Raw genomic sequence first — 21,052 nt, forward strand, 5'->3', positions numbered from 1 at the left:
GGGGGGAAACAAGCATAACCACGGTGCACACGTACGGCAGCGCTGGCATGCAGCCCTGCCTGGCTGCCTGGCTTCCCCTTTTCGGGCGAAGAAAAGAACCCCAAGTGGCCGGTGGCCGGCGGTGGCGCTTTCCGCGCATGCTGCGGCGACGGCGGAAACAAATGACTGATATTTATGCTGCGCCGCTTAGTGCTATTGTTGGTCTTTGGCTCTTTTTTTTTTCTTTCGAAGGTTTTCATGTGCACTGTAGAGTCCTCTGCTCCTCCATCTCTTCCCGTTGCTTTCAAATGTGATGTTCGCGAGAGTGAGAGACAAGTAGCCCCGGAACACTTTGCTCCCCTCACAGATACTCCTGCGGTGGTTCGCCCACCGAAAAGGGGTTCGTGTCTTGTTGTACGCCGCAGTAGTTTCTAGCGATCTTGTCTAGCTTCCAGTGTTGCGCGTGTGTACCAGCTGAACTATTGCTACGCTCTATGCTCGAGGGTCGAGGGGAGATTAAATGTATATGGAAGGAGGAGTAGGTTGGTAGTTTTCTGCGCCTGGATGCGGTTACCTTTGTGCCATTACACTAATCGCCATTGGATGCCATCAGATCCAATGATCATATTTATACATTTTCCATCCATCATATCCGTTGCAACGGGTGGCGCGTGTGTGTATTTGTGTGTGGGTGCAGTTTGTTGCATATACGCCTGTTGCACAATCGAAAAACGACGTCCTGCGTCCGGTAATCCCTCGCTGAAGGCCGTTTATGAATCATTGTTTCGCTGGAGCAGAAGCATAATTAATGCCTTCCAATTTGGGCGCATTTGTTGTGTATTGATGTACTGCTGCCACTTGATCGTATCTATTGATTGATATTTGATACTCTCTGTGTGTGTGTGTGTGTTTGGTTTGTAATACGTCACCATATCGTTTGGAATTATCTTTGTAAATGGCAAAAAGGAGGCACAATTGGGGCTTAAACGTAACAGAAAATTTGTCTAGTAAGGGTTTATCATGGATTACTGTTTTAAATTAGTTTCTTGAATAAATGATAGTTTGATTTATGTTTTTGTATTAGGCTTCTTTGCCGTATCATGTCGTAAAGTTTTTTTTTTAAATGACAAAAATTCATTTTGCTGTGTTTAAAGTATCACAAAATATGCTCTATTGCTTTTTTTTTCTTTTTCCACACAACATGTTACGATTCCTCTTATGTTTTATTACTTTATTTGAAGTCCAAACGAACTATATTTTTTTAATATTTATTTTTATTGATTTAATTTCAATTTTCATTTTATTTTAAATTCATTTTATTCTTATCGTGAATTCATTACTTCCATTTAGTTTGCTTTAGTTTAATTAGAATTTGTTTAATTTTTGTACTGTTGTTTTTAGATAAATTATGCCCTTTCCATTAATTACTCTACTTATTTAGTTTTGCAGGGGTTCTTATAGTTATGGTACACTTTTTTAACTCTTTCCTGTGGGAAGTGACGCTATAACACGCTTTTTGGATAGGGTATTTGGAAATTCTTATAGATTTATTTTAAAAAAAAAGTACTATAGAGCCATATTCCAATTATATCAAGTTGATTTCTCAGAGAAAAGAGTCAAATCCCTGATAAATTCTGCAAATTCCTATGATTAACATTAAAACAATATGTTTTAAACTTGAAACGAGAGATTTGCAGTTTTAAACAGTGTGTTTTTGATTTCAAGTTTATTGAAAAATACGAAATATCGTGAAATGAAAACATTTGTAAATAAATAGCTTCAAAAAGATTAATCTATGATTAACCATTCACCAAACTTTCTTAATTCTTATTAATCTCATTCAAACTCTCAAAATTCCTCATATACAACAAAAAACAGTTCCTTTTCCCCTATTTTAAAGGTTTTGGGTCATAAAGAATGAACGAGTCAAAAAATCAGCCGCTCATGTGCAACAAATGTGTGCAATATGTTGACACCAACCGCATTGTTGTCCAGCGTTCCAGTTGAACAAGCCTCATTAGCTAATACTTCGTGTGTGCCACGATGCATGCACATGATTGACTGACACCGTACACGCTTTTACCACTGGCGAAACACACATCAAACACACCCAGAACTTCTGCAGCAACGACAATCAACTACAGCAACACACAGCGCAAATGGTGCTGCTAAGAATTAAACACGATCCACCCGGTTCGCTGCAATTCTTGTTCTGGCCCCATGTTCCTAGCTCCTGCCTGCCGCTCAAGAATGAAGCCCTTCCCATATTCTCAGAGCACCCCCCCCCCCCCCCCAAGGTTCTAGAACATGACATGTGTTTTACCGTGCGAGAATACGTGACGAATGCGCGCTGCACAACCCGGGTGTGATCGAATTTTAATATCTCCCCTCCCGTTTTTTGCAGAGTGTGTGTGTACGTATGTTTTGGGTTCATATTTATGCAACCGACCTAGTTTCGATCTCTCGTTCACTGTCGATCCAGGAGCACCAACCGAGCGCATATTTACATTCCCGGGGGCGCGAGCGCGCGCGCTCGTTTTCTAGCTAGGATCGGCGGTGAAGCATAAATTCGTTAGCAAAAACTGTCAGAGGTCGGGTTGAATGTGCGGCTCCGATCGCCCCACAAACAGCAGAAAGCCCAACAACACACAACATATGTGTGTTGAGCAGTTTGTCGGAATGCGGTACCGAACGGTATCCCATTCGTTTGCACTTTGGCGTCACTTGTGCGAAACCGGAACGCGAAATTGAAGCGCTTGTGTGCGGCGAGTTTTTTTTAAAAATAAACATCTCAACGTGAGCGGGAAACAAAAGCCGCCAACCCAGCCAATTCCCAAGGTCAGCTTGGTGGCTTAAGAAAAGGAGGCTGCGAAGGTTTTGGTTGGAGCTAAAGTTTTTGCTGATTCGAAGCAATTTGTCACATTATGCATGATCGTTTCGGTATGCTGATCGTGCGACGGTGCAGTGCGGGATGAGATTGCTGCTATTCAATCTTCCAATTGGTGTGGCGAATTGCAATTCGTTACAGGGGAGTCTGCAAGCCATTTCGTGGCTTTCTCGTAAGCTCCAGAGAACAACGTACATTTGTTACTCGAGAAAAGCGTACATTCAATCATCGCATCATGTATGCTTTCTTTCTAACGATTTGCCCGAAAGGCGGCTTGCCTTGGAAACGAAATTCGGGAGGGCCAGCTCCGCGATCAGCGTTATCGAAATTGATACATCTTTTAAAATTCCGCCTTTTACTGAAACAAAAAAGCAAATTCCTCCGGTAAGGGTGGAAGGTTAAAGATTATCCCACACTAGGCGCAAAAGGTTATTTATCGCACGACCCAGCCAGCCCCGGTTGGAAGACAAATGCATCTCGTTAAGTGCATCACTCATCCGGTGGCTTCTCGGTAGCTCATATCAAGACAAAGGCACGGACCCGTGAACTCACTCTGAAGCTCCGAAGCCTCCCAAAGCAGAAGAGGAGCCGAAAGCCGGTATTTATGCATTAATGTAATCCGAGAGATTAAGCGTAAAGAAAAGAGCCTTTCATCCGGAGGCGTTCGCACACGGGTGCAGTCGTCGCCGTCGTCGTCATGACATGAAGTGAAGCGCACAGTGAATGGAGCGGTTACGCATTTACATTCAGTTTTACATGCATTTCGTGGGGTGGCTTTTGTGCCGTTTTTTTTGTGTGTGTGCAGGTAAGAGGCAACACGAACGGGCAGCAGAGGACTCTGCTGCACTTATTTAACGATGTCTTCATCCGCCGGGTGCCGTGATTTTCTGCTCGTTAACGAAAATTTATTACTTTTTGTTGCGCGGCGCCCTCGCAAAAACCGCAAAAAGGACCTTGGGGCGAGATGCCGGTGTCCTGACGCTCCCCACCGAACGATTAACTAATGGAGCCGCGCAAATGCTCACACGCAATTAGCCGATCGTTTGGCGGCGAGGTGGAGCGTTTTTCTTTCAATGCAATGGTGGGTTTGTGTGTGTGTTGTCATCGAAGCGAAGGCCCTCAAAACGTGGATTGATTCATCGCTTGTACGTTTTCTCAAAAGCTCTCCCGGCTGCCCTCGGGTAGAATGCTGTCACTTTTCCCGACATCATTACGCCCGACTTTCACCCTTCGCGTGGTGTAGAATTTCTTCGCACTCTCCTTCTCTTTCTCTCTCACTCGCCGCCGGGAATTGTCTTATTTGTCCTGCGGGCGATCGGGCACATGCTTCCTTTTATGACTGCATTTTGCTTCTCCTTCCCTTCGCGTCTCGCTCTTCACCTTAGAGCTTCTTTAAGGAAAGGTGTTGGTGAACACCCCCGGGCGGGTGGACGGGCATACTATTGAAAAATGAAAGTGTCAATCAGTGAGGTGTGCACGAGGTGGGAGCGATGCTTTTCCGCCCGCTTTATCACCACCATTGGCGCTTCGTGTGATCGTCGGTGGCGTTGCGCCGTTTGCTGCACGGGTTTCTTTTAATGAGCCTCAAATGGCCGTGGACCGTTTTGTTCGCGGCTGCCACCATCAATGGCAGCGGGCACACACGGACACGGAATGATGAATGGAAGCCCGCTATATGGGGTTATGAAATGAGAATGGAGTGTGAAGAATGGAAGTAGAAGGGTAGCGACACGACATGCTTCTTTATGTCCAGCTCCTTTCATACTTCAATAAGGAGTTTATGTTTTTCGAAATGTAAGGATTTTAATGAAAGTTAGAAACAGATGAGAAATTTACGTCATGGAAAGGTAGAGTTTTAAGAACAAATAATTTCAATTCCAGGTCCATTTTGGGTACTTATTTCCCGACTTAAGACACAAGTCCTGGAACGTAGTCTACATACCTACCTAACTGCGGACGACTCCACTACAAATTCCTGTTTCAGTAATCTATACCTTAAGACGGAATTTATCAGGATATTCGACGTAGCTGCAAAAGACCTCTTTAGAACCTTAGGATCTTATCTCAGAACCTAACCTAATACCAGAACCATTTTCAGAATTATCAAATCACATCTCTTTCAATTTAAGTCATCCTTCTTCAGTATTTCTGAATTGAACATCTTCTGTCTCCGAACTAGAGGGACATTTGACGCATCATTAGCACATTGGCATAACAGAGTTCAACGATCATACCTTCTAGACAGCTTATACCGTTTTCAATTACAGCAATTGCTGACTTGGTGATATAAATCAAGAAATACTGATCATGAGATAAGAACTTCAGCCTCGATCGTTGATTATTGCCAGTATAATAGACAACATCTCATACAACTCTTTGAATTCAAGCCTGAAAGACTCACTCACTGAAGTCGACTCGAGACCTACAATCAATGCTAAAATGTTATTTTAATGTATTTAAATTGTCCTACAGAGCATAATACTAAAAAATAACAAAATATCCACCGTCTTGCTGCACTAATCGACGCTACACTTATCATCTTCACTCATTTATCACGCTTTCCGATGTTCAATGACCACTCCACAGGCAACAAATCACCCCGAACACACACACACACGAACGCATACAAACCCTTCCCCCAGGTCTTTCTTTCATGCAACGCCATTGCCAAACTAAACGGCGCAAAGAATCGAACCGAAAGATCGAAAGTTTCCGATTGCAACTTGAAGTAAAACTGCCCCAATGCATGTTACACCCCCGTGGGTTGGCTGCTGGCCGCTTATGTTTCTTTTTCACTTTCTGTGTGCGGCTTTGTTTTTATACCATCCTCACGAAACGTATACAACCAATCCAGATAACATCCAATGTCAGAGGGTCAGAGCGAGCGGATCGGATCATTCTTTACGTTGCGGGACCTGCCAAAGAAAGGGCAGGACACACAAACACACACACTACTCCTTCCGGCGAAGAAGACAGCCGCAAGATTTACGCACTTTCGCTCTCACTTTTCAACGGCAGATGCTATCGCGTTTACGCAATGAGTTCATCATCTCATCCCTTGCCTTCGCGGAGGAGGCAGAAGGATTCGATCCTCTTCTTGTGGAACGATTTTTTTACGAATCCATTTTAAAATGCGCCTTAATATACCCTAAGAATTGGCGAACAAAAACCAAACCGAAACGACCTGCAAACGACTCCCGTTTTGCAGCCGGAAAAACGCCGGAAACTGTCCGTCCCCGTGGCCGAGAGTCAAGCCACACATTCCAGTCTCCGAAGCTGTGTGGAGTTATTTATTTTTGCCGCACTTACACACTTCTTCGACGATAAAATTAAATATAAATCACTTTCACGCGAATTTTGTACTGCCGACGCTGGCTGGCGCTGGTACATCGAGCGCTCGTAGTAGTTGTCGTAAATAACGTGGCGATGGTGGAGCGTCGAGGCCAATGTCGAAGCGAATAGGCGAGCAGGCGATTTCTATTGATTTATTTGCTTTATATTTCCCGAGCCGGTGGGACGGTGATTTCCACGGGTTGATTAAATGCAGGGACGGATTTCCTCGTCCAAGGCTCGGTGGAGACCGCTAGCAATGTTGTTACATTGTACCGCGGACTTTTTCCGCGAAGTGTCGAAGTGATCGCAGGTGTGTGTTTATTCGGAAGTGTTTGCTGGTTGGGATATTGGAGCACATGTTGTTGATGGGAGGATCTTTAAATGTCGAGTAGATGATCTTGTTCGTGTTGAGGGATTGCTCTAGCCTCGTGACTTAATATTAGACCTTGGAACACATCTCCTCTGAATTCTGAATCAACTGACGACTAATTTACATCTCCTATTTCTACTCCTCCTCCCCCCACAGGAACGCACGATCGCTCCGGTACGCCAATCATCTACATCGAGGTGGAGAAAACGCTCGCATCGGGCCTGAACTGTTACGAAATTGCCACCGTGCTACTGTACTACAACACTCTGCCGATCCAAAGGTAAGCACAGCAGATGCTGGAAGAGAGCACCCGGATCATCCTGAACATGTGAAGAAGAGCACCCACTTTACCATACATATATACTAATTTGTGGCAAGATTTACGAGCTCCTCAGCATCACTGGAACTTGTTGCACATGATGCAATGATGAAATGCAGTGCAGTGCTCGTACCATTCTTTCGGTTAAAGTTTAAAATTGATTTCACTGATATCGTAAATCATGCAGTGCGCGTACTCTTGTGCGTGTTGTTGTACTGTGCAGGAGAGTGCACTTCTCATACCGTTACGCACAAGCCAGAAGGGCAGGTAAAGATTACGCTGCAATACATAAATCATGGATGGCAAACTACACAAATGCCATAAGCTATGGCGGCTTGTACTGTATTGACAAGGTAAACGAGATTTTGAGTGAAGTCATCCGGTTTTTTCATGTAGTGCAAGTAATTATAACCTTCTCATAGGATGATCGAATAACATTATCGACAACTGCAGGTTCTTTCAGGTGAATCAGCGCCATGAAATATGAAGTACTATCAATTATTTTAGCTCAATTCTGACTTTTAAAAAATAGTTTTTAATGCTCCAATCACTTGGAAATACTAATTTCAGGAATTGATATTTGCGTATGAACCTTGGTTGCCATTTTAGTTGTCAATAAGAATTGTAATATTATGCCTAAACAGTATTCATTTTTTATTGACTTGATAAGCGGTATGGTTTGGAGCAGTCCCTTGGTAAAGTCGTCAACTCGCACGACTTAGCATGCATGTTCGTCGTATGTTCAAATCTCATATCCCGTAGCAAGGACTTGACTAAATCTGGGTGCTTGTTGTGTGGTACTCAATAAGCCTCAATAGCCTGCATAAAAGGCATGATCGCCAATAAGGAAGTGACTTGATAAATTTGACAAGTATATTATAATTTTGTGAAGTTGGAGATTTTTGTTTATTGACAACTTGAAATCAAAATATTAAATCTAGGCTACAAATCCATCATTCTTTTTTTGCAAGCAATTTCTTGCTCACTGTTACCTTATCACGTACATTCTCGGTAGACCGAATATTATGAATTGAATTTATTTGGAATATTGGCTGGTTTACATGTAAAGCTGATGGGAGTTCTTGATAAAGGTTAGGGGTTGCAGTTCGTATTCCTGAGCGTCCCAAAAACAAGCCTAAGACTTCGATTATTCAAGAATACGATCAAGACTTAAATTAATCACATGTTTAATAATAAATACCACCTATATTTACTCAAACATTATTACGTAGGACTATCAGTCTTTAGAATCAAATGTTCTGCTTTTCCAATATTGAAGTATTCAACATATTTCCTGGGATCATCGATATTCTTCGGGCTACAATTAAAAAAAAAGCAGCATTGAAATATTTATCATTCAACTGAATTCTTTGAACAGCGTTGAATCATGAATTATTTATGTTTTTTTTTTCCTCTCAAAAATACGATTGGCCAAATTCCTTCGACGCTCAGAATATACCCGCAGGCAATGGATTCTCTCTTTTCCCCTCTTTTAAAATTCTCTCCCCTGATTGTGAGCCAAAACACGCCAAAATATAAATTCCTATGAAAGTTTGAAAGCACCATCACGATTTACGAATGTACAAACACGGCAAAACACTGCAACGACGCATATAATTGAAACAAACAACCCCTGCCCCGATCATTTATCACAATCGAACGTGGTAATTATGGACATTTTTCTTCGCATTGCTTTCCTTGCGCGTTCTAAAAATGAAATGAAAAAAATCCTCGCTCCCAGCCAAACGCACGATCCACCAACTGCGCTCCGTCGTACTAACGCCAAGAACGTTCTTTCTCTTCTCCCCCGACAGACCCACCCATTACGCGCTTCACCTGCTGGTGAACGAAAGTGGGCAGCTTCACTTTCTCGACACGATCGAGAGCACGCTGCAACTGCTCGACGGCCATCTGAAGCTGTCCGCCGTCTTTGTCTCGGGCGGGTATGACGCCGGCGGTGGCGATCAGCAGCAGCAACAGCAACAGCAGCAGCAGCGCCATCCACCGAAGGAGTACCTCCGGCCGGGCAGCGTGCGCGTCCGCTATCTGAACAACGAAACGGTGAAGAACTTTATCAGCACGGACAATCTACCGATCCAGTGCTGCGGGTTCTACGTGCACGATCAGCGCGAGTGGGTCGACTTCTTCCAGCTGCTCGAGCAGCTCCAGCAGCAGTGCGTCGAGACGGGGCGCCGCCTAGTGGCCGTGCTGGGTGACTTGCGCGGTGTCGAGTCGCAGACGAACCACAATCAGAACCAGCACCAGCAGCAGCAGCCACAGCAATCGCACCACCATAACCACCTCCAGAACGGTACAGCAACCACCCGCCGTCAGCTGCACTCGCAGCACCGGGCGCTCAGCCGGGCGCTGATGGACTCGGAGCTGCAGAGCCTGCGCCGCAAGGGCCCGAGCACGATCCAGCGGCTGCAGGACAAGCTGACGGTGATCAACAATAGACAAACGCTTAAGCAAACCAAAAATTTAGTTAGAGCCCTTAGTGTAGATAGTAGCGTGCGCGGTAGCGCTAACGGAGGAGCCAACGGCACCGAAGGCACCACCAGCGGCGCCGGTGGCGTCGAGCAGGACATTATTAATGGCCGGCTGGCGGAGGTGATTGCCATCTACGGGGAGGTGGACCGGGCGGCCCGCAAACTCGAGCAGCTGACCGAACAGCGCCGGGAGCGGCTGCGCGAGATGACCCGCCAGCGCGCCCTGGACGACGAAATCAATGAGGTGCGTATAAGGGAACGGGTACTTGTTTTTCTGTTCCGCATACTCTTCTGACCTCGAAAAACCCCGTGCACCACACCCCGTGTGTGACTTTCTCCACTTGTTGGAGCGAACAAAAAAAAACGGTAGAAAACACTGATTTAATCGATTTATAAATTATACATTAGCTGCGTATGAATTATCACACCACCTTAAGGGGGGAAGCGCACGATGATGAAACCGATCGTGGTGCGCCACCGGAAGCACAGACATTGAACCAGTCTTTTGATATTGTGTCTCTCTCTCTCCGCTTTGTGCTGTTGCCGTTTTCTTCCCCCAGGTCATTTGCTGGATGCGCAACGAAGGTGAACAGTCGCTGCGCACGTTCAGCGATCTGGCCGCGCTGGAGTGTCCCGATGCGGCCAAGGAGAGCGAGACGCAGTTCGAGCAGTTCTACTACACCGCCCGCAAGCACGTCAGCAAGGGCCGCGACCTGTGCGACGCGTCCGGCGAGCTGGAGATAATGCGCGACAACCTGAAGCTGCTGAAGGACTGCGTGGACGTGTTCCAGGAGCGGTTGGAGCGGGTGCGCGAACGGATCGAGGGTGCGGCCCGGCTGCACAGCCTGCTCGGCATGCAGCAGCTCAAGCTGGACGATGACATCCGGACGGAGATGCTGAAGCTGGCGGAGAAGATCGACGCGCCGGGTCGGTTGATCGAGCGCTGCCGGCGTCTGTCGATGCCGCACGGCGGTGGTGATCGGAACGACAGCTCCTCCGGCAAGGAGGAGGACAGTTCCGTGAGCAGTGGACAGCACTTCCTCAACCACCAGAATCATCCTAACAATAGTAGCAACCACAACAACAGTACCAGTGATAATATAAGTTTAGATATAAGCATGTCGGATGATACGATCACCGCCACCAGCACGCCGGAGAAGGGCAAGCTCGGGCAGTGCTTACCGCCACCGCCACCATTACCAGCGCTGGCGACGACGCCTCTGCCAACGCTAACCGAGCAGGGTGACGATCAAGGACAGGATGCGAGCCAGGGTGTGACGATGAGACATCCGAAGGGACAGCATCATCACCATCACCACCATCACCACCATCATCACCATCAGCGGCACGACGAGGAGGATGAGGAGCTGTCGAAGATGGCCGACTCGGGGCTGGGCGGTTGCGATCGGTGCGAGGGTAACGCGAAGCTCGAACGGACCTGCTCCTGCCAGAGCTTCGACGATCCGAAGAACGTTTGGTAAGCTGCCCATGGGTAGAAGATTGCAGTATGACGTTGTTAGTAACATGAATTCTGAATTCTTCCCAATTGCCCCCCAACACAGCAACAACAGTGACGATCTGGATGAGGATTGCTTTGAGGGCATCTCAAAGCCACCGCTGGATCTGCAGATACCGCTGCAGGCGAATGCGCATCTCTACTGCCATGCGTCCAACCTGCAGCTAGACTACGAGGAGAACAATCCTTTCGACCAGAAGACGCAAAAGTAAGTACCTGGGGAGGAGCATCACAGCACAGGGAGTCACACTAACATGCTCTCGCTCTCTCTCTGTCTCTCTCTCTGTTGTAGAACGCTTCTATTGATCATGCGCGAAATGATTGGCACAGAACGCGACTACGTCCGCTCGCTGCAGTACGTGATCGAGAACTACACGCAGGAGCTGTTGCGCGAGGACATACCGCAGGCGCTGCGCGGCCAGCGGAACGTCATCTTCGGCAACATCGAGCGGATCAGCGAGTTTCATCGGCAGCACTTTCTTAGCGAGCTGGAAAGGTAATGAAAGACGCTATTGCGATGTGTTTTTGTGCCAAGCGCTTACCAGGCTGTCCAATGGCTTTACGCGAGACTGTCTGGGTGTTTTTCGTCCGTAGGTAAACCATCCCCAAGGGTCCAACGGCTTGCATGTGTGTATGTGTGTCGGTGTGTGGAGATGAACAAGGACTTGAACTGAACGACAGACACTATATATGTGAAGACACTTTACCGCAAGTCAAGTATAGCTTTGGTTTATCGCATGGAACTGACAACAAGAAAAGTAGATCCTCACAGAGATATATGGGTGATGTTCTGAGAAGTGGAGGATTTTATAATGGAGGAGTCACATTTGTATCATACTTAGACTCTATTTTGCCCTTTTTCTCTACCTCTTAGACTCTCTACAGTTCTTTCGCTCTATTGTGGAGGATGTGTCTACAATATATTTCTGTAATTGGGGTTAACAATCATATCTGAACATATTTAGAGCCTAAATTGTGAATAGTTAGACATCTTCTCAAGATTACTATTCCCAATCGTATATTAACGAAGTAGAGCCGGACAACCTTTTCATACTCATCTTCTTTTGATGTAGTTTCTTCTGTATCTTCTTTTTCGGAATTAACATCCCTGCCCATACACCTACAGTGTACATAAATATTAAACATAATACGACTCTGTGTACATATACTCAACTAAACAAACGCCTAGCCACGTAAGGACCACTTCTCACACTGCCAACGAGTTCTCTTTCAGCTGTTTGCGCAAGTTTGCGTCCTCTGAAGCGTACTGCGAAAGCCGTGTGGACAAGCGAGTGGATTGTCCATGACCACATGCGCTTCAATCCAAGCAACATAGACAGAGGCAGGCAGGCACACACAGTGGAAGACATAACCGTAGCCCCCTCTCACCATGACAACGGCAAACCGAAATAGTTGTACCGAACTGCCGACATGACACGAGCCGAGTAGCCACAGACGTCAGTTTGACACGCTTACTTATCAGCACGTGCGTTTTGTTTTCTCCACTCTCTAGCTGCGAGCACCACCCGCTAAAGGTAGGGACCGCGTTCCTGCGGCACGAGTCCAAGTTCTACCTGTACGCGCTGTACAACAAGAACAAACCGAAGAGCGACTCGCTGATGAGCGAAAACGGCACGCAGTTCTTCAAGACGAAGCAGATCGAGCTGAACGACAAGATGGACCTTGCCTCGTACCTGCTGAAACCGGTCCAGCGGATGGGCAAGTACGCGCTGCTGCTACAGCAGCTCATGAAGGCGTGCGCTGATTTGCAGGTAGGTTTGGAAACTTCATCTCCAAGAATTGGGGAAAAGACTTTAAACACCTTTCTCTATCCTACACACAGCACACGAACAGCAATGCGGAGATACTGGAAGATCTGGAGATGCTGCAGAAGGCGGAAGAGATGGTACGGTTCCAGCTGCGCCACGGTAACGATCTGCTCGCGATGGACAGTCTGCGCGACTGTGACGTGAACGTGAAGGAGCAAGGGCGGTTGTTGCGCCAGAACGAGTTTCTCGTTTGGGAGGGAAAGGCAGGCAAGAAGTCGCTCCGGCAGGTGTTCCTGTTCGAGGAGCTGGTACTGTTCAGCAAGGCGAGACGATTCCCGGACCGGAAGGTATGTTAAGATTACGTCAAAGCTTCCTAAACAGCGGTTATTACTAATAATGGATCTCTCTGGTCTCATTTTTGGAACTAGAATTTGGACATCTACATCTACAAAAACAGCATAAAAACGTCCGACATTGGGCTGACGGCACATGTCGGTGATTCGCCCTACCGGTTTGAGATTTGGTTCCGCAAGCGCAAACCGGGCGACACCTGGACGCTGCAGACGATGAGCGAGGACGTGAAGAATGCGTGGACGGAGGAAATTTCCAAGCTGCTGTGGAAGCAGGCCAAACGGAACCGTGAAATTCGGCTAGCGGAGATGTCCTCGATGGGCATCGGCAGCAAGCCGTGTCTGGATATACGCCCGAGTCAGGATCAAATTAACGATCGGTCGATCAGCATCTCGCAGCTTGGAAAGGGTGAGTGGGAGGTTTCTTTCCCTGTCTGTTTACTTGTTTCTAATGAAGTGTCTCTTTTTTTTTTTTTTGGCAGCACCGAAACTGCGCAACTCCTTCATGGGCACGCTGCCCGAATCGAAGTCGAGCAAGCGGCCACAGTCGATCATTTCCGTGAGCTCGTCGTCGTCGGGCAGTTCGTCGGTCAGTACCGGGACGAGTTCCACGACGAGTGGATGCGAGGCCACGACAGTGAGCGTTAGCGGTAACAGCAATAGCTCCTCGGGTACGTCCTCTGCTGCCAGCAATAGTGGCAGTAGCAGCAGTAGCAGCAGTAGCAGCAGCAGTGGCAGCAGCAGTGCTAGCAGCACCACCACGACCAGCATCACGACCGCCGGCAAGCGGTTAACGCTCAGCATCACCGACCCGAATGCTCCGGCACCTCTGAAGACGAGCTACAAGAAGCACCAGCGTTCAACGACACTCGTGAGCCAATGTTCTATGGGTAAGTTCGGTTTAAGGTTCAAAAATTTGATAGCGAAATTAAGGTCGTTTGTTTCCTCTGCCCCACACAGAGAGTGGCATAATAGCTGATATTTCGCTCAGCCCGGACGAGGTGCTGGACAATCCGCACTGGCCACACCACCATCCCCATCACCACCACAACAACAACAACAACAACAACAACAACAACAACCATCACTTACCAAAGCATAACAACCTGAAGAAGACGCACAGTCTGGCGTCCTCCACACACAGCTCCGGCCCTATCTCGCTGCCCATCACGCTGCTACCGTCCGAGGACATGCCGAAGGGTGTCGACGGTAAGCCGGACACCCTGTCACCGACGGTTGAGCCAGCCGGCGACAACGGCACTACCATAACGGTGCATCTTTAAACTCCTTAACTCCACTATTGGAATTCAGACAAAAAAAACCTGTACAAACCGTTCCTGGTCCTTGTGTGTGTGCGCGTGTATCTCTGAGTGCATGACTGCTGTGTGTATGTTTGTGTGCGTGCGTTTGTTTTAGAGATTTAGGATTTAATGGCCACATTCGCGTGACTGCTTGTAAGAGTATAGGGAGCTGAAGAAGAAGAAGAAGAAGAAGAAGCAGGAGAGCGCGTTATTATCGATTACTTTTCATTACTAAATTACTAAATTAAATAATGGATAGTATTACGCTTAGTTTGTAATGTCTATTATTTTACCTTATACAAACAGTAAAGAGAAAAATTAAGAGTTTTGCACGCTTGCATGTGTATAATAAGGCGCCGAAAAAGCATATTGTTAGCCAGGCAGAGTAGTAAGTGTGTGTGTGTGTGTGTGTGTGGTAAGGAAAAAAACATGAAAAAATACTAAAACAAAAACTAAAAAAGTATAAAACTACAAGGAAGGGAGCAGGTTGAGGAAATGCGAGGAAAGGATAAATTAAATTTACAAACAACAACAACAAAAAACAAACACACACACACAAGTAAGGAGCAAAATAGAAAATCGGACAGGCAGATAACAAAACATTCGATAAGGATCAGCTCTTAATGTGAAGGAAAGTAATTTATTGTACTCTAGCGTGTTAACTTATATGTGTGTGTGTGTGTGTGTGTCGTTAGCGAGGGAGAGAGAAAAAAACCAGCTGGAATTGATAACCCTAACGCAAAGCAGGACTTGGTTTTAGCTAAGGCATTGACGATTTACTCTATTCGTATTTTATTCCACATTCTTGCTTGCTTACCCTTCATTTATAAATTATTATTGCTTTTTGGATAGTTGAAGCTGAGGCTGGAGGCAGCACACATAACACACTCAATAGCAGTTAGTTTTACCAACTAGAGAGAGCGAAACAGTTTGTTTCAAAACGGTTTTTAACATAACTCCTTCAAGCAGCAGGTTCAAATTGATTTAAATTAAAAATAACTGACCTTCTTCCGTTCGTGCTTTGAATTTCCGTTTTTTATTGTTTCCATTAGGAGCCTAGTTACGAAGTGAACGTGCTGCGTACATGTTGCAACACTAACGCGTGTCTCTGCTAAGTGCTATCCCTTATTCGCTGCTTTACCCCGTTACTAATGTGTAGGGAAAATGGAGCATGCGAAAGAGAACGGGCAGCATTGCAGCAAGAGATGGAAGGATATGTAATAAGAAATATATAGTATTTTATTTACCTGTATAAATGGGTTCCTTTGTTTCTTTTCATATAAACAATCCGAAAAATTAACTAAAAACAATTGTTTGTAAATAAATTTGCTTATTTGTTGAAATCCTTCATAAACTTGATCGCGATGAGTTTGAGAAACACTGGCTTGATTGAGCGACGTTGCGCGTTTTGCATAACTTCAGGCGCATACAGTGCAGTCCAAAAAACATCAATCGTCTCTCCCATTCCTACCTTTGAGGGATGCTGCGGCCAATCGAAACGCTACCAGCTCGGACCAAAATACCAGACATCGTAACAGGAGATCATCCAAATCAGGAGGTAGCTCTAACGATCCTTCTAATCGATCTTGCTTATCCGTTTGTCTCGCTCTCACTGGTGTGAGAAAATTTATAGCTTCTAGCTGTTCCAAATCACGTTGCGTGTCGTCATCATCATTTGCGCAATTCCAGGTAAAATCGAATAAGAAAATTATTTTAACACGATTTTAGTGAGATTCTCCCGTTCTTTCGTAGCAATTTCGTATCATTTTTGGTATTATTTTGGTGGTTTGATGGCTGAAACGTTATCCAATCGGTTTCTTATATTCTTTGGTTCTAAGTCCAAGGGGGAAGAATAGATTAGTGATGTGAATAATAAACCACAGAATACGTTCAAGGCTCACCGACAGTGAAAGATCAAAGTGAATTTGCGAAGAAGTGTTTAAGAGCTCATTTCTCAACGTACAATAGTTCATCTCAGCTTAAAATATGATTTCAATAAATCTTTATTCAGTATGTGCTTCCATTGTCATTCCACCATGGTTTCCGTTCGATTTAGTTCCAGCCGAAGAAATCCTTCAGCACCTCCACGATATGGTCAACATCAACGCCGAGGCTCTCGAGCTTGTGGATCATGTTCTGGACCTCAGTCGAGCTCTGGATGTGGCAAAAACAAAAAGCATTTATTAACCCCACCCGGCAAGTACCGCGAAGAAGTACCATCAACCTACCTCGTACAGTGCGCGCAGCTGCTTGTGGTCAAAGTTCTGCATCTTCTCGAACAGCGCCTTGAACTCGGTGCTCGACTTCATCTTCTCCTCGAACATGGCCTCCAGCTCGGCGGCCGGCATCATGGCGAGGGCTTCCTCCAGCAGTCCATTCAGTCCACCGGTGCGCGCTGCCAGCGATACTAAAAGCAAAGTTCACACCACCACAGTTACCTTCACTGCACGTTCCCTTTCTTGCTGTGTACTGACTGTGTGAGTATACTTACGGCTTCGCACGCTGGTTGGCTTGAGCGGGCTCAGGCCCAGGAAGTCGGCCACCACATTCAGCGATTCGTATGCCGGCACGCCCGCCTCCTCGAGGTACTGGAGCAGATCCCGCACCGCCGACAGCTCGAAGAACTGGTCCCATACGGCGGAGAACTCTTCGCCCTGCAGGTAGAGCAGGGTCTGCTGCACCTCCTTATCGGTCAGCAGGTAGCGCATGGCCAGGTCGAGCAGATCGTTCAGCGGCAGCAGTCCCACGAAGTCATCGAAATCGTCGGTCAGGGCGCGGGTGGTCGGGGCACAGGAGACGGCACTGGTGGCCACCAGGCAAGCGACAACAAATGCGGCAATCTTCATGATGGTAGATTGGATTGGGTTGCTTGTTGCACTGGTTCCGATGCTGTGGTACTGCTGTACTGAGCTGTAGTAGGCTTGGGAATGATTTCTCTACCAACCCGTCAGTAGCTTTTATACGTCCGCTGCTGTCAGTATCTTGAGCGGTCAACAGTCGATTAACCAGCTGTCCAAGAAGTGGAGTGCCGTTATCTGTGCCTCTCGAGTGTACTTCTGTGGGCAACTACTGGACTTTCAGCCGGTCTGTCCTGCACTCACTCTCAAGAAGTCCACCGACCACCACCCATCAGCACTGGTCAAGTGGTCCACACTTATTATAATAACATAATCCGATTAGCGATAATGATGATTTAGCATGGAATTTGTGTACTTAATTGATTACTGATCACGCCCTTTTGGTTTGGATGGGACCTAAATTCCCTTGAAACTCGCTACTTACTGTTCAATCCAGTACTTCTTCTGCGAACAGATGTTTCTAAGGCAACCGATAAGGCCAACCTGGACCTTGGACACGATTCGTTTCAATGGATTTATTTCCAGATGAATTAGTTTCTGGATGGAGATCTTCACTCTAGTGGCTGACTACTTGGATAGCTAAATTTCTACGATGAGTTTTTCCTCCAAAGTACTGCTGGGAATAGTTGGTTCACCAGTAGGGAGATCAGTTATCGGTTTTTTGTTTCGGGACAGATCCACGATTCGTTCTTTCACTCAGATTGGCCAAAGACACAGTTCCATAAATTGGATTAAAGCAGGGATGAGTTCCAGGACCAGTTTGATATGGGGAAAAAATCCAGGGCCGGTTTAGGTTATGTATCAATTCCAGGATCGATATGGATAGGGAATCAGTACGAGAACCGATGAGGATTCCGTACCTGTTCCTGAATCGGTATGGCTGGCTTAGGGATCATTCCCTAGACCGATATGAGTTTACTATCAGTGCCGGAAATATTATCCAATTTGGACAAGTTCCTAGGATGGGTACAGTATCTGTTCCAGGACTGGTATGGGTACTTCTGGGACTTCCGAGATTTCAAAAAATGGTATCGTTTCATGGTCGGTTCCAGGACTGACCTGGACTCAGTTTCTTAATCAATTTCAGGGCTGGTACGTGTGTAGGATAGAGTTCCAAGACTACTATGGAATGAGTTCTAGGACCTAATTAGTTGCTGGATCGGTATAAGGTATACGTTTTTGGATTATTTTTAGTTCAGGATTATTTTCAGGATCCTATATAGATTCAGGGCCGGTATTGTGGTACAGCATACCGGTCATGGGTTCAAGCCCCGAATGAATCGTGTCGTAGAACTGACTATCCTGCTATGAGCAATCAATAAGTCACTGAAAGCCAAGCCTACCAGGCAGGTCTTGATCAACAACGGTTGTTGTGCGAAGAAGAAAAAAATGGTTCAGGATCAGTATGAGTTTACAATCCGTTCTAGGAGTCGGACAAATCCTAGCAACAGCATTGGATCAAAATAAGTTCCACGATCAGTATGGATTCAGGATCTATCCCAGGACTTGTATGGGATCAGTAACAGAGTTTTGGGATCAGTATGGAATGGGGTTCAATTTTACAACCGGTAATGATTCAGAATCAGTTTCCTTGGAAATAGCATTGCATATCCCTTAAAACGTGCTAAATTAACTAGCAAAAGGAGAAGGCTAATGCCTTCGATAACAACACAGCTAGATTCAGATCTTCAAATCGGTGAGGTAGTAACATTCACTTCAAACAGTGCCACGATTTCCACAAAGAAGCCATTCTACTATCTACCACTACTTGTGATAATAGATGATGAGAGCCGATTACACTTCAAAGGCATTAGCACAAGTGCTTCAATCCTCTTAATACAAATACTCTCCTCCTGTAAACTTCCTAAATAGACTAGCGAAACAAAGGTTAATTCATGGGGCGAGTTATCGCTATCAAAGAGTTGATTTGATATCAACTTTTCTCTTCCCTTCACGATAATAATACCTTAACGTTAGATGATTGATTCAACCAGAGCAAGCGGGATGAAAATTAAAGTATTTTCCTTACCTCAATTGCTGTATTTTCAGATAAATTCTCGAGGCGATTTTAAACCCACTATTTTGACTGAATTAACATGGTTGCTGAACCGTCTACCACCGCACAGAACGTCGAACGCACAGGATACTAGATGAACAACTAATGAAGAGATTGGCGCTCTGGTTTTGGCCGCCAGGCGGAATGAGCATTTCTATGGTGATACACAACTATGGAATGGCAATGGTTGCTGAGGACTTTCAAAATAAGAATTTCTCACCTCCACTATTAACACAAACAAAACAACCCAAAAAGGTTGGGTGGAAGGCCGGGCAGGGGGGTTTTTCTTTTTTTTGTTGGTTTAGAGTTTATTTCTCTTGTCTTACTTAACAATTGCACGTTTTCGCTAACTATTTGCATGATTATCGTTTTACTTTAAACACACCGTTCTTCATTTCTCTCGTTTCTTCTTTCTGTCTGTTTAGTTCTCCATTTTGGGAGTTTCGCTCACTTGTCGGTTCTTCTTCTTCGTCTTCTTCTTCTCCATCTTGATTAGAGTTTATGCTTTTGGTATTGTTTGTTTCGCTTTACTTCCTGTTCTCCTTCTCCTATCAATCACCACCAATGTTGTTTTTCACGATTCACTTCGAGCGACAATGATATGAAAGGGTCGGGGGGGTAGAGGAAGAAGTTAATAATGTTAACACAATCAAACGCCACCCCCATTCCCGTTCTCCTCACACCTTCCACCCCCGCTTCCCACACTAGGGGTGTTTTCATGGGGCGAAGGGAAGGAAGAGCGGAGACGGGTGGCTTGGTCTTCACAAATTGTCCGGGTGAAAGGCATACACACAATGATTGTGGTTAACAAAATCGGAGATCAGAAAATACATAAGACACACACATACACACGATTTTATTTCTCTTCACATTTGGCGTGGTGTTGTTGTTTGGTTTTGTTTTCGCACAGTTGTTTTTTCCATCTTACTATCTTTTTCTTCTGCTTTTTTTCTCTTTCTTCTTAAAGCTTTCCCTTTTTTTGCTGTTGCTATCTCGAACGGCGGCACTTCTTACAGCCTCTTGTTCTGTGTCTCTTTTCTCTTTTTCTTCTTCTTCTTCTGCTTTATTGAGTACTTTCCCTCTTCTTACACATTGCTTACTACACTGCTGTCTCTCTTCATATTCTTTTTGATGCTTTGTTTATTTGTTTGTTTGTTTTTGTTGTTTTTTTTTGTTCTTTTTGGTTAATTACTTAACACGTACACGTCTCTCTCTCTCACTCAAACCTAATGCTTACTCCCAGGTCTTAATGACTTCGTTGGCTGTTTCGTCGAACAAGTTTGGTTCGATTTGGCACACAGGTTTCAGGATCACAGGTTAACACACAAACACGCGTTGTCGTCGTCGTTGATGGTGGTCGGTGGTAGTCGTACACAGACGAGGGATAGCAGAACGTCGGGGTCGGGGTGAGATCGGAAGGTCAACAACAACAGTAAGGTAAGACGAAGAAAAGTAAGGGGGAAGGAACAATCGATACGAGTGACGAGACGGGGGAAGAGAGAAAAAAGAAGAAGAAAAAAATAAAACATTATAGATAAACCGAAAATTCGAGAAAATTCATACAAAATAAGAAAATAAACTAAAGAGAAAACAAGAGAAACATCATTTAATAATTTAGAAGAGTGAAAAAAAAACGAAAGCAAATTTGGAAGCAAATTCGAATAAAACCGAACAGGAAGCTAATAGTAAAACTTTTGGAATTTCTCAATGGGAAAAGCAAACAAGTAAAAAGCCAATTAGATTCCGTTTAAATCCATTACAGTGGATCAAGTGAAACAGGAAAAGTGCCCAAATAGAAAAGGATAAAGAGCTTTTTCTTTAGAAC

The 21,052-nt window shown here is 45.5% G+C and overlaps 3 protein-coding genes across 12 annotated transcripts in view; 1 reads left to right on the forward strand and 2 right to left on the reverse strand.

The window, feature by feature from the left end:
* The window catches only part of LOC121594906, a 270,610-nt gene extending 255,705 nt beyond the window's left edge, over window positions 1–14,905 (forward strand). For all 8 annotated transcript variants that reach the window (XM_041918726.1, XM_041918734.1, XM_041918727.1 and 5 more), the window contains 10 exons: window positions 6,726–6,849; window positions 8,703–9,621; window positions 9,938–10,854; window positions 10,940–11,101; window positions 11,186–11,389; window positions 12,407–12,665; window positions 12,737–13,009; window positions 13,091–13,421; window positions 13,495–13,902; window positions 13,973–14,905. In XM_041918726.1, the coding sequence (XP_041774660.1) occupies window positions 6,726–6,849; window positions 8,703–9,621; window positions 9,938–10,854; window positions 10,940–11,101; window positions 11,186–11,389; window positions 12,407–12,665; window positions 12,737–13,009; window positions 13,091–13,421; window positions 13,495–13,902; window positions 13,973–14,295 (3,920 nt within the window). In that variant the 3' untranslated portion in view covers window positions 14,296–14,905. The remainder of the gene's footprint in view (window positions 1–6,725; window positions 6,850–8,702; window positions 9,622–9,937; window positions 10,855–10,939; window positions 11,102–11,185; window positions 11,390–12,406; window positions 12,666–12,736; window positions 13,010–13,090; window positions 13,422–13,494; window positions 13,903–13,972) is intronic.
* Window positions 14,906–16,365: 1,460 nt separating this feature from the next.
* LOC121592340 (protein G12) lies at window positions 16,366–17,159 on the reverse strand. Its single transcript, XM_041913739.1, has 3 exons — window positions 16,805–17,159; window positions 16,542–16,720; window positions 16,366–16,467 (listed from the first exon to the last, which is right to left on the reverse strand). Exons 1-3 carry the CDS (start codon window positions 17,157–17,159, stop codon window positions 16,366–16,368), a joined length of 636 nt encoding a protein of 211 aa, XP_041769673.1.
* Window positions 17,160–19,647: 2,488 nt separating this feature from the next.
* Window positions 19,648–21,052, reverse strand: part of LOC121593158 (calcium-transporting ATPase sarcoplasmic/endoplasmic reticulum type) — a 33,247-nt gene continuing 31,842 nt past the window's right edge. For all 3 annotated transcript variants that reach the window (XM_041915290.1, XM_041915292.1, XM_041915291.1), the window contains one exon: window positions 19,648–20,489. In XM_041915290.1, coding sequence (XP_041771224.1) covers window positions 20,461–20,489 — 29 coding nt within the window. In that variant the 3' untranslated portion in view covers window positions 19,648–20,460. The remainder of the gene's footprint in view (window positions 20,490–21,052) is intronic.

This window comes from Anopheles merus, chromosome 2L (genome assembly GCF_017562075.2).
Source record: "Anopheles merus strain MAF chromosome 2L, AmerM5.1, whole genome shotgun sequence".
Taxonomy (NCBI): Eukaryota; Metazoa; Arthropoda; class Insecta; order Diptera; family Culicidae; genus Anopheles; species Anopheles merus.